Source organism: Carcharodon carcharias, chromosome 15 (assembly GCF_017639515.1).
Source record: "Carcharodon carcharias isolate sCarCar2 chromosome 15, sCarCar2.pri, whole genome shotgun sequence".
Taxonomy (NCBI): domain Eukaryota; kingdom Metazoa; phylum Chordata; class Chondrichthyes; order Lamniformes; family Lamnidae; genus Carcharodon; species Carcharodon carcharias.
The window spans coordinates 10,038,955-10,051,750 of record NC_054481.1 but is presented as its reverse complement, the minus strand read 5'-3'; the positions used below and the strand labels follow the sequence as shown (position 1 = coordinate 10,051,750).

At 40.9% G+C, this 12,796-nt stretch overlaps 1 protein-coding gene across 3 annotated transcripts in view; it reads right to left on the bottom strand.

The window, feature by feature from the left end:
* Positions 1-1,129: 1,129 nt before the first annotated feature.
* brd8a (bromodomain containing 8a) overlaps positions 1,130-12,796 on the bottom strand; it is an 87,825-nt gene continuing 76,158 nt past the window's right edge. The window contains exons 29-31 of one of the 3 annotated variants that reach the window (XM_041206304.1): positions 6,452-6,629; positions 3,506-3,585; positions 1,130-1,497 (exon numbers count right to left, since the gene is read on the bottom strand). In XM_041206304.1, the coding sequence (XP_041062238.1) occupies positions 3,532-3,585; positions 6,452-6,629 (232 nt within the window). In that variant the 3' untranslated portion in view covers positions 1,130-1,497; positions 3,506-3,531. Of the gene's footprint in view, positions 1,498-3,505; positions 3,586-6,451; positions 6,630-12,796 lie in introns of those variants that run through there. The other 2 variants (XR_005945296.1, XM_041206305.1) reach the window with 2 other exon arrangements.

Sequence of the window (12,796 nt, the reverse complement as noted above, 5' to 3'; positions counted from 1 at the left end):
CAACACCTTCAAAAATCTCTATATCCTCCCAACTACAGTTCCACTTTTTTGTCTCCTACAAGGTGTCGCTTCCCAATTCTGTGCCCATCTCTCCATTCAAATCCCTTCAATCTGGCTTCACTGCTATTTCAGAATGCCCTTGTTAAAATTATATCCAGTCTGTCTATGGTGCACTAACCCTCCTTGCCATCTGTTTGGCATTCAATCCAGTTGACTGTATCATCCTTTGGCACCTCTTTTGTGGGACTGTTCTTGTTTGGTTTTATTCCAAAATGTCTCAACTCAGCCAGTGCATCTTCAGCAAAGGTTTTATCATCCTGTCCCTGTATATTCACCTCTGGAGTTTCCTAAGAATTTAATAATTGGTCCCTCCTCTCCCTTCATCTTGCCCTTCTTGGTGGTTGATGTTGAGTGGTTATTGTTGGTAAGTTAGGGCCAGTTGTCTATCAATTCCATTATGAAACTGACAACTTTCAGTAGCAGCAGCACAACCTAATGAAGACTCTCCCTGACGATGGGAAGCATACAGCTTGCATTCAATGCCTCTCCATGTAGGGATTTGGCCACCGCTCATCCCACCAGTACTTGTGCTCTCTGTGTTTCTTTTGTCTTTTACATTTGCTTCTTTTTCTGTATTTTGCCTACTCAGTTTTCCAACACAGTTCCCAGAAATTTCCTCAAACTAAAAGATTAGCCACTTGAAAACAGATCCATATGTTTGTTTGCAAATCTCAGTTTCTAACAGTTTGCTGCAGCCTTGAGTTAGCTTTGGAAAAGTTTTGTATAAATAGATCTGGACTCTTAACTCTGAACTCTTAATATTTAGTTTAGTTTGATATTGATTAAAGGTTTCATTTATCGTGTTTTGTGAATGTTTTCATTAAATTGCTTATTCATAGCAGTAAAAGAAACAACCCCTTGTGTTACAGAATGAGAATATAAATGTAACTTCTGGGCTCTAATATTAAATTGAAAGGAATATAGGGAAGACTGCAAGGAAAAAGATTGGGAAATATATTTTTTAAGCCCAACAGTCCTATTATTTTGAGAAGACAAGGTGAATACAGAATGGCGTGAGCAAAGGGAGCAAGAACATTTGAAAATAAGTTATACTTTGTACAAAGTAAAATCATGTTATTAGACTTTATTGACAAATTGTGAATAAAGTTCAACTGTGAGATATCAGTCAATAAACTTTAGGAAATTGAACTAAACACAGGAACTACAAAAACTTCTTTTGAAAAAAAGCAAAAAAACATATTTTCCTTTTTGGTGTGAGGAATGTGCCCCGTAGACTAACAACTGTCTGCATTCCTGTGGCTCTTCTCCAACTTGTAATAACTTGTATACAGTGATTGCTGTCCCTTCTCCCATGTTATTTACCATTTAATGTAACAGCTACAACTTTTAGAACTGAATTGAAAAACACTGCAGTAAGGCTGCAATGAGAAACCAGACGAAAACATTCATTTTCAATCATCTCCAACAGCAGAAATACTGTAAAAAAAGAAAGGTCAAGTTAGTTTATTTAAAGATACATTTGATCTGAAATACTAGCATTATTTTACCTACAAATGGGACGTTTCTGGCATTACAGGCCTTCAACAATTGTGTTACGACACTATTAGTGATACAATAATTTAGAGGTGCAAATATAGTCAACATGGAAAAAAAAGATACCCACAAAAGTCAAATAATAAAGTACACATAAATGGATCCAAATCAAAACTGTATGCCTACACCCACATTGTTTGCTAAATGTACAAAATGTCAGAAAGCTACTAAAAACTACATTATTGTCTTCAGTCTAATAATCATTTTCTTTCCAAATAAAGGTTATACCCCACATAAGAATGATGTAACATCACGCATAGCATGTGCAGAGTATAAACTGTTTGGAAGTAGGCAGGAAAGTTCAATAAAAGCACCCCAAATGGACACCTTAAATAGCCGCAGCCTGTAAGCATCAAGAGATGTTACAATTTTTGCAAACGCTTTCAATATTTTCTTGGATGCTATTCACTCCCATACGTGGACCGAGATTCTTAGATTTAGCTGTGTGCCAATACTGCCCACTTTTGTTATACAAGATCACAACCCAGGGCATTACCAATGGAATTGTGATCCGAACTGTATATTGCAACTTTGCATGTTTCTTCATGGTGTACCTCTTCAATTCACTTCCTTTCTTAGAAAAGAAATAAACTGTCTGCCCTATTTCTTTCCTGGGCTTGTTTTTGGCATTAGGTTTCTTTCTAGGTAAATTCTAGCTACAAAAAATGATCATCTTTATTTTAGCTTCCAGACTCAGACCCAGGATCCTAACTGCCTGTCCAAGTGTCTCTTTTCTCTCTCTCTTCACAGAATATGAAACGATGGAGCTTCCAACTTCTTCCCAGTTCATTGATTCACCAACAGGCCTGTCAACCAAACTAATTATCCCCTCTCTTAAGCACATATTCAAAGCAGCCACCTCACAATGGGCTCAAATTAACAGAAGTATACCCATAATAATAGGTATGTTGTTTTATTACATCTTCAGAGAAGACATTCATTCATTTTTAGGATGTGGACATTGTTCACCAGCATTCAATATCCATCCCTGGTTACCTTGAACCACTTCTTTGAGCCACTATCAGCAATTTGATATAACAGAGTGACTTGTTTCAGGGAGCAGTTAAGAGCCAAAAAAAAAAGCCTGCTGGAGGCATGGGCCATCCAAGGGTGAAGATACCTGCCTGATCTAAATACTAACCTCTCTCCCTGGGACCTCCCAGACTAACCCCAGCAAGCCCACCTTACCCACCTTCACTCCAAGCTCCAGCAACAATCCTGGTTCACTATGTCCTTTAGGGAAGAAAATCTACCATCCTTACCTGGTCTGGCCTACATGTGACTCCAGATCCACAGTAATGTGGATGACTCTTAACTGCCATCTGAAATGGCTTAGTAAACCACTCAGTTTAAGGGCAATTAGTAATGCCAGCGACACCCACATCCCATGAAAGAGTAAGAAAACTACATTGGTCTGGGACTAAAGTCACGTATAGGTCACAGGATAAGTCTTCCCTAAAGGACTTTGTGAATCATTTGGGTCATTTTAATGACACCGGCTTTACTTTCTTTAAACTGAATGCAAACTTAAAATGGGATTGAAGTCTTGTTCTTTGGATTATTAATCCAGTAACATAATTACACAACTGTACCTTATATTGCTTAAACCCCTCCCCACCCCCCCCAACTCGAGTCATTGTAGAAAATAATAAAGATAGCTGGGTCATTAATGAATCTAATGCTCCTCTCAATGTTGCAGTCTTTTTTTTAACTGAAAATTTGCTTTTTTCTTAAAGCTCTTAAACAAAAAATAATTTGCAAGTCCTCTCCCTGACAAAAAGCTTCTGCTGCAGTAAAGCGATCTATGCAAATTCCTCCAGAAGTACCAAGTGTGGGAGGAATGGGTAAACAAATGATAAAAGAATCATTTTACACTAAACTGTAGCATTACCTTGATTTTCTGTTAGATGCAAGCTTTTACCCACTGAGGGTTTTGTTAAAGTCACCCAACTCCACTGCTTCCAATATATCCTATGCAGGAAAAGGTGGAAAATTACTATTACAGATCAATAAAATCAAGAGAGCTTCTTTACAATAATGGGATGGATCCCAACATATGCAGGCATTCAGGTCTGCGCAGGGATCAGGCACGACTGACAGGAATGTATCACAAGTGCGGTACATTCTCGTTAATTTTGTGCCTGATTCAACTTCTCTGCTTCATTTAATTTCTCTTCTCTACTTTTAGGCCCCTTTGTTCCATTCAACTGACACTGGTCAAGAACAAATGTAAGCGACTGAGGTGAATCATTTAGCTGTCTCCTCACAAACCTGTCTTCTGACAGCTGAGCTGCTTGTCCCCAAAACACAGCCGCTGTTTAAGGAGGGTGGATTCATTTAGTTACAAAATACCACAAACATGGCTTCTGGTTGTTGAGAATGAATTGGTTCACCATGGAAATTGGTTTATCGTGGAAATTTCCACAGCAGAAAGTTGTGAACAAATCCAGTGAGCAGTTAATATCGAGGAATAGCTAAAGAGGGAAAATGTGTTGGGAAAAGGGTAAACTGAGCACAGAAACATATTATTTGTGCGGGATTTATATCGCTAACATTTTCTTTTACCGATTCTGAAACACTGGTAGATCAGGCAAGAATGATGCAGATTTCTTATATACAGAGCCCCATTTCATAAGTAAGCAGGATAAAGATTCTGCATATCCCACCTCTGTTCCTCTAAGGAAGCATGATAGAGATTTTTCATGTCTATCTGAATGGGATTTTAGGGAATTAAATAGTACTGGTTGATCTCCTGTGATATTGGACAGGGGTAAGTGCAATCTTAAGTCTCAGTGAAGTGAGAACAATGGACCCTTTTTGAGCAAATGTCTGCTGTTCTTTGGCAAATACATTACTTCAGCACCATTCTGTGGTGAGTATGAAATACTGCAGTTACAATCGACATAAAAGGATTTGAGTTCAATTAATCGACAGTCACGTAATATTAATGGAGTAAAGCTACACTCACAGCACCACCTCACATTATAATACATGGGAATAGCAGTGGGTCACTTGAGATCATGGCTGATCTGTAACCTAAGTCCATTCACCTGTTTTGGTCCCATATCCCTTAATTTCTTTGGCTAGTAAAAAAAAATGATCAATCTTAGGTTTAAAATCATTGATTAAGCCATTAACACTGCTTTTTGCAGAGGTTTACGTAACATCTCTTCTAATTTATCCCTTGGAGTCCTGATAACATTGCTGAATCCAACTGCACTCAAGCATGTTTATAAGGTACGGTGCCCAAAATTGTACACAGTACTCCAGAGGCTTTGTAACCAAGGCTTTGTATAGCCGTAGCAAAACTTCCTCCCCTTCATATTCTAGATAAAAAGGGTAATATTTCGTTTGCCTTTTTGATTATTTTTTGTACTTATTAAATTTTATTGATCAGTGAACGTGGATCCCTGAAGCTCTTTGGACCTTCACTGTTCCTTGCTGTTCATCATTTAAAAATGGCAGTACCACTATAATGTTGAAACCACTCATCATTTTTAATATATAATAGTTAGCATCTTAGAATATTGTCCTTATACCTCTCAGACTTGGTCTCGAATACAACCTCTCCATCTCTGCTTGGCTATGTCAGTAGTCTCAATCCTGAGGTCATGGCACTTAATTGGCATTCTCACAGAGAGGGTACTGAGTTTTTCCAGGTAATTCTGTTTTTGTTTTGGGTATAATCATGATTGAGTGTAAATAGGAAATGTAACAATACTAACAGAAGATAAAGCATTCTGATGTAGGTTAATCCATAGAATATTGATGCAAAATGGAAGAATTTTGTCCTGCTTCTTAACCCTTAACATACTCAACACAGGAGTGTTTGATTTTGGACAATTTGGGCAGAAAGTAAAAAATGCCCCATTCACTAGCACCTGTATCGTCATAATTTGCTATGATTAATAGAAAAACAAAATTTTAAAATAACAGTTTAAAGTAATTAATTTCACATAAACAGGAGGTCAAAGCCATTATGTATGTCAGGTAGTTCAAACAGATAACTTTTCAATTCCTGAATAAATGGTCACAAATTTGAACCCTTAAGCTCATTCAAAATAGCATACTTCCATTTCAGCAAGGGTACTAGTGTAATGCACTCAGACATTTCACGACAAGTTGGAAGGCTACGACGTGAATTTGAAAATTGACTGTCCAACTGATCACATTTGAATGACATCACATGTCAGCAGATCAGCGTGGCTTTTTGGACAAGCCAACAACTGAACATGTTTCCTTGCTCTTCCAGCTCAAGAAAGAAATGTGAATGCAGTTCCACTCTCCGAAGTGAAGAAAGTAAATGTATGGTTGTGGTCCTACCGCCATAAACTGGTCATCTCAATTAAAGAAACTACAGAATGAAAATGAATAAACATTACACTGGTACAGGAAGGGATGTTCTTCTGAGGTTGAACTCCAGGCACATTGTTGGGAAGAATAGAGAAAGCTTTGCGTGTAATGTACTAATATATATATGATCTGGACATGCTTGATGCTAATACCTGTACCCTAAGTGGAAATTATTTTACTTCTTGGGACGAAAATCCCTCACTATAAATACACAAAACTTCACACCAAGTCGTTAAATAAAATGAGCTGCTGACAATCAAGTTCTGCATCTTTTGCATCATAAAATAATCATTGTAATATACTATCAGTCAAACATGCCACAAATCTGTCCACTGTATTAATGGCTTCTTACAACGTAACCATAGTGATCCAAAAGGCAAAGTTGTTCTTCCAAGTTGGCTGCTCAGCTTTACCTGAATTCTATTCTAAAATAAGTGAAACCTAGATAAAAGTTAGTGTAAGGAGAAGGATCCACGCATTATACCTGGATCTGTTCCAAGACATCTCGCTGCATTTCCACAGTTTTGTGATAAACATCATGATCAGAGCTGTTGTACATCACTGCATTCTGGAACATCAGCATAATATCCCGTTGGAATTCTGCTGTTGTGTGAATCAGCCCTTTTCTGATGTTTCTCTTTATATTGGACAAATCCATTGGTCTGTAATAAACAGATGCAATGACAATTGGCTGCATGACAGATTATTGAAAGACACAGGTGATGTCTTAAATAGAACAATTATTGAGAGCAAGCACAATTTTGAGACAGTGCACAGAGACTTTCTCATCAAACCGCAGGATGTTAACGACTGAAAGCTGTTATGTGGAAAAGTTTCAAGAAACCACTCCCAACAGAAAGGGTAAATAAATACTGTAAGTCATCGTAACATTTATGAAATTGTTCAACATTTTATTTAAGTTAGCTTTGATGACCTGTGTGCACAGCATTGATTCTGTGGCTGAAAATGTACAATTGAACCTCCTCTGCTGGGGAAGAGTATCCTTTGAAATGAAGCTTGTATGTTGAGAGAGAGAAATGTGTGTATTGGGCAAAAGCTTATGGTGCGGTAGCATCGTGCTAATGTCACAGGATTAGAAATTCAAAGGCCCAGGCTAATGCTCTGGGGACATGGGCTCAAATTCCACCACGGCAGCTGTGATTCAATTAATAAATCTGTAATTAAAAGCTAGTCTCAGTAATGGTGACCATGAAATCATAGTCGATTATTGTAAATACCCACCTGGTTCACTAATGCCCTTTAGGGAAGAAAATCTGCCATCCTTACCTGGTCTGGCCTACATGCGACTCCAGACCCACAGCAATACTCTCTGAAATGGCCTAGCAAGCAACTCAATTGTATCAATCCGCTACAGAAAAGTCAAACAAGAATGAAACTGGACGGGCCACCGGGCATCGACCTGGGCACTGGAAACAACAACAGCACACCCAGCTCTGTTGACCCTGCAAAGTCCTCCTTACTAACATCTGGTGATTTGTGTCAAAATTGGGAGAATGGATTAGTCATCAACATCCCAACATAGTCATACTCATGAAATCATACCTTACAGATAACGTCTGAGACACCAACATCACCACCCCCAAGTGTGCTCTGTCCCACCGACAGTACAGACCCAACACATGTGGCAGCACAATGGTATACATTCAGGAGGGATTGCCCCAGGAGTCCTCAACATTGACTCTGGACCCCATGAAGTCTCATAGCATCAGGTCAAACATGGGCAAGGAAACCTCCTGCTGTTTATCACCTTCTGCCCCTCCCATTTTGAACGCCACTTGGAAGAAACACTGAGGGTGGCAAGGGTGCAGAACGTACTCCGGCTGGGGGAGTACAATCACCAAGAATGGTTCGGTAGCACCACTACTGATTGAGCCCTGAAGGATATGATTGCTAGACTGGGTCTGCAGCTGTTGGTGAGGGAACCAACAAGAGGGAAAATCCTACTTGTGCTTGTCCTCATCAATCCACCTGTCGCAGATGTATCTCACCATGATGGTATTGGTAGGAGTGAGCACCTTAAATGTTGAAGGGAAACTTAAACCTACTGCCCACCGCCTCTACCCACCCATTCCAAGTCCTCGCTGAAGGTCAAGGCACTGATCAGTGGAGCTGGAAGAGGATGTGTGTTTGCAACCCCCGCCCCATAAGATCAACCTAGCGTGTGACCTTGTTTAAGGATTTGAAATGGTAGGAGTTGTCCCTGAACTACCAATAACAGGAATCGATTTGGCTGGCAGCAAGGTGTTAGCCAGGGAAAGAAAAGAGGTCAACATCAACCAGCAGAAAACTGCAGGAGAACAGAAAGCTGGTGAAGCTCCAGAGGCCCAAAAGAGTGAAATAGCACCCATAAATATTGAGTGAGGGCTACTCGAATGTCGGAAGGTTGAAGGTAGGCCAGTAAAGCTAAAAAAAAAGGTCCAGGAAGGGCAATAGATTCTAAAATAGATTCACAGAGAATCGCAGAATTAAACAGGGCAGAGAAAGAGACAGTGAGAGAGATGCCTCACATAGTCAAAGAGTCTAAAAGAAGGCAAGTTAGTAAACCAGGAAAGGAAATGGTTAAGGAATTGCCTGAAGTATGGTTGGCAGCAACCTTCTTTCCAAATTTTAAGAGGGACAATGGGAGACCCCAAACAGATGAGGTGATAGGGAGTGAGATGCCTCATGCAGTTGAAAAGCCAAAAGGGAGTATTGCCAGATCTACAACTCCACTTGAGGGCAGAAGTGTTCCAGGGAACATGGAACAAGTTAGAAGAGCACCCACTCCCAAGTCAAAGGCCCCAGCTCGGATGTCAATGATTGGTTTAGCCAATCGTTTTATGGCAAATTTAAATGGGGATCAGGAAAGTTCCCAAATTAGCCCAGAAAGAGTGATGGTGATGCCTCACTTAGTTGAAAAACCATCCAGAGGTTCAGCAAGAACTGACCATCCACCACAGGGCAGTAGTATTCCAAAAGGCATGAAGCATCCCACCCAACTAACCAGCAGAGGGATCCCAACCAGATTGGATGCCACACACACCCAACTAAATGCAGAATTGCAAGGCAACCCTGTTGGGTTGTTCTCTGCATTTAAAATGATCCATAAAACCCACCAAGCTACAGCACGGTAGCCCTACCTGGTGTGGATGTGGGAGAGGCCCCTTCAAGAAGGCCATCTTCCTGTCATCCAGGCCCAGAAAGGTTGGCCCAAATTCAGGAGCAGACTGCCTGCCTGTTGCTGTGCCAATCCAAAGCACCTAGGCAACAGAAGCTGAAACACCTCAGTTGTGCCATGCCCAAGCCAGAGACTGAACCGGCATCCCCAAAAGAGACCAAAGTGCCATCAAGACAGCTGAATCTCCTGACGATCAGCCTAACCACAGTCGCTGGGTTTGAACAGCTGAACCCACGTTACCAAGGTGGTCAGGGAGAAACTAAGCTGGACAAGAGCAGTTCAGTCCTATGATCAAAAGGCTTGGCACACAGAGTAAGTGCTCAGCATTCCCCTGTGGATATCCCAGAGCTGCTTGACCATCACTCACGCCGAATGTTAACCTCCAGACCTTTAAGGGACACTTAATCAGGAGTTGAACAGGCAGGGTTCTGAAACCAGTATCTTTGTTTATGCCTGATCCCCAACAAAGAAAATTCAGAACTTTGGTACTAATAGACTTCCCATAAGGGCAGATTTGAATCTTCCCAACTCAACCTATATAATCCACATCCCAGGACAATGTCCTTGCTGATGCACTAGCTCAGATTTAAACCTCAAAAAATGCAGCAGGGAACTGCCATTGTCCCTGCTGGCTGTGTGTCTGACGTGCCAGTGTAAATGAGAAAATGCATGCATACTTCTTTACCTCTTATTCTCCCTTCATAAGGCTACATACAAAAAAAGAATTCATTTATTTTTCTCTGAGGCTGTGAGGACCGTGGCGGGCGGCAGGGGGTGGGGGTGGAATGAAGACCTCGCAGTGTATATTTTTATCAAATAGATAGATATCCTCATAGCTATTTCTAAAATTTCAAAAGTTGGACTAAAATCTTGTAAAATGGCTGAAGCTATGTCGGTGTGTGACCCTTGAATAAAAGGAACTACCTGGCAGTATCGCAGGATTGGCACCTCGTCATCTCTGAAGCAATATTAACGGTCTCTTATGGGTTGCAGAGACCGAATTCAAAGAGAATTATACAAAGGTCATCTGCATTTCATAAGCCAGGCTGGCCAACTGGAGCCTATTCATCTGCTAGGACAAGGGACCCCACAATCTTCCTTTCATGTCTTAATGGTTGGAACACTTAACCGTTTCAGGGACCCAAACAAAGAATGCAAAGCCCTTGTCAAGGACAATGTGGAGAGGTGGGAGTCATGTGACAGGAACCTTTAGCTGGTGGAACCAATTATATTGCCCTGCTGTACTGCAAACTCAGTCTGCCATTTTACCATTTAACTAGCAACAGCACAGATATGGGGTGCTGCCCAGGCTGAATACCTGGTCCCATCTACACTTTCTACTGGAAAGTCTGTACCATTGCCTACAAGACAGACGCGCAGAGATGAATCAATCTTATTGTGTGAAGTCAACTCCACTGGAAAAGTGAATTGTACAGTATCGGATTTCAGCCTGTTGACCTTTGTGAAGGAATACTTCACTAGACTTTGAGACTCTGGAAGAGGCCGGGGGATGGACACTTGCTACTGGTTGGAATCACACCTAGCACAAAATAAGATGGTTGTGGTTGTTGCAGGTCAATCATCTCAGTCCTAGGAACTTCTGCAGGAGTTCCTCAGGGTTGATGTCCTAGGCTCAACCATCTTCAGCTGCTTCATCAATGACCTTCCCTCCATCATAAAGTCAGAAGTGGGCATGCTTGCTGATGATTGTGCAATGTTCAGCACCATTTGTGATTTTATTTTATTCCTTCATGGGATGTCAACATCGCTGGCTAGGCCAGCATTTATTGCCTATCCCTAATTGCCCTTGAGAAGCCCTCACAGCCCATGAAAGACAAAAAAATCATCAGTTGGAGCAGGCACAGATTACTTGCTCGAGCAACTTCAGTTTAAGAGATGATTTTTAAAATTCGTTCACAGGATGTGGGCATCACTGGCTAGGTCAGCATTTCTTGCCCATCCCTAAATGCCCTAGAGAAGGTGCTAATGAGCTAACTTCTTGAACTGCTGCAGTCCATGTGGTGTAGGTACACCCACAGTGCTGTTAGGGAGGGAGTTCCAGGATTTTGACCCAGCAACACTGCACACTGCATAGAACAGTAAGAAACCCATTACTTTGATAAGGAGGGAATGAGGGTGACAGTTACATTAATCAGAAAGGAATTTTCCAATAAAATTTTGGCCAATTGATGCCTAAGACCAATTACCATCATTTCAAAACCAACTACATGATTTCCTCTGCAGTACTTGTGCTTTGTCTTGGATTTCTTCTGGGAATCTCACTCCTAAGTAAAAGGTGTGCCTCGAGTAAAGTCATCTGTTTCAAGAATAGTCTTGCAAAATTTAAATTTTCATTGTGCCTTTTTGCATAGGTTGTGACTGCCTTTGCAATTCTCACTTATACCTGAAAGGAAGGCAACCAGCATAGAAGCTGTGAGGATTAGTTGTGTTTTGGGGAAACACAAAAGGCTCTGATGACTTTCTTGGGAGGGTCTGCAGTCTTAGAACAGGTGCCAAGTTTCTTTCTGCTTCTCTCTTCCTGTTGCAGTGGTTACAGTGCCAATCTCAATACTTGTGGCTTATCTGGAAAACTACGCACATCTGTTTTGCTCCTTGAACTTCATTCTTCTCGCGTTATCAGTTATGTTCCATGAGATCTATCAAGCTTTCATCTGTTGATATCTACTACATTTATTGTCTACATTGCCTCATACCCAGATGTCTGCACAGACTCTAGCTACCCTTCTGTGATGATCTGCTTCTCAAATTTTGGACATGGTTAATAGACAGGAAACATGATGTAAAATCTCATTCCCTGTAAGCTGTGCAATGTACACACACACACACACACACAACTGCCCGTTTCTTATCATACATGTGCAGTTGTACAAAGAATTTAAAGAGACCACACACTCCAGGCTTTTAATGTTTTCAAATATTTCACAGGGAACTACCATTTATGGAGGGACATTGTCCAGGTTTGAATTCTAGAAATTTAAAGATGTACAGACATTCTGGAAATCTGCTTGTTTACCTTTGGGGATCAGGCAGCATTTATGAAGAATTTTATCCTCTGGAGATTAAATTAAAAGACAAGAAAGAAAGACTTGCCTTCACGTCCAGGAGACATCTCAAAGTGCTTTACTTTTTGAAGTATAATCACTGTTGGAAGTTAGGAAGCAGGGCAGCTAAATTTCGCTCAGCAAAGTCCCACAAAAGGCAATTTGATAATGACCAGATATTCTGATATTTTGTTATGCTGACCGAGGGATAAATATGGACCAGGAAACCGAGGATAACTCCCTGCTCTTCTTCGAAATAGTGCCATGGGATCTCATACATCCACCCAAGCATGCAGATGGAGCCCAGGTTTAATGCCTGATCCGAAAGACAGCTCATCTGACAGTGCAATGCTCCCTCAGTGCTGCACTGGAATGTCAGCTTGATTTTTGTGCTGAAGGCCTGAAATGAGATTTGAACCCAGAACCCTGTCATTTAGAGGCAAGTGTGCTACCAATTGAATCACAGCTCACACAAATAGGTGGAAGATATGGACTGTCCGTGGAAGCAATAATCATAGTGGATTAAATATTATTTCCTCATACAGAAATATCTGGTTTGGAGAATTATTGTTAAATGCAGACAAAAGCT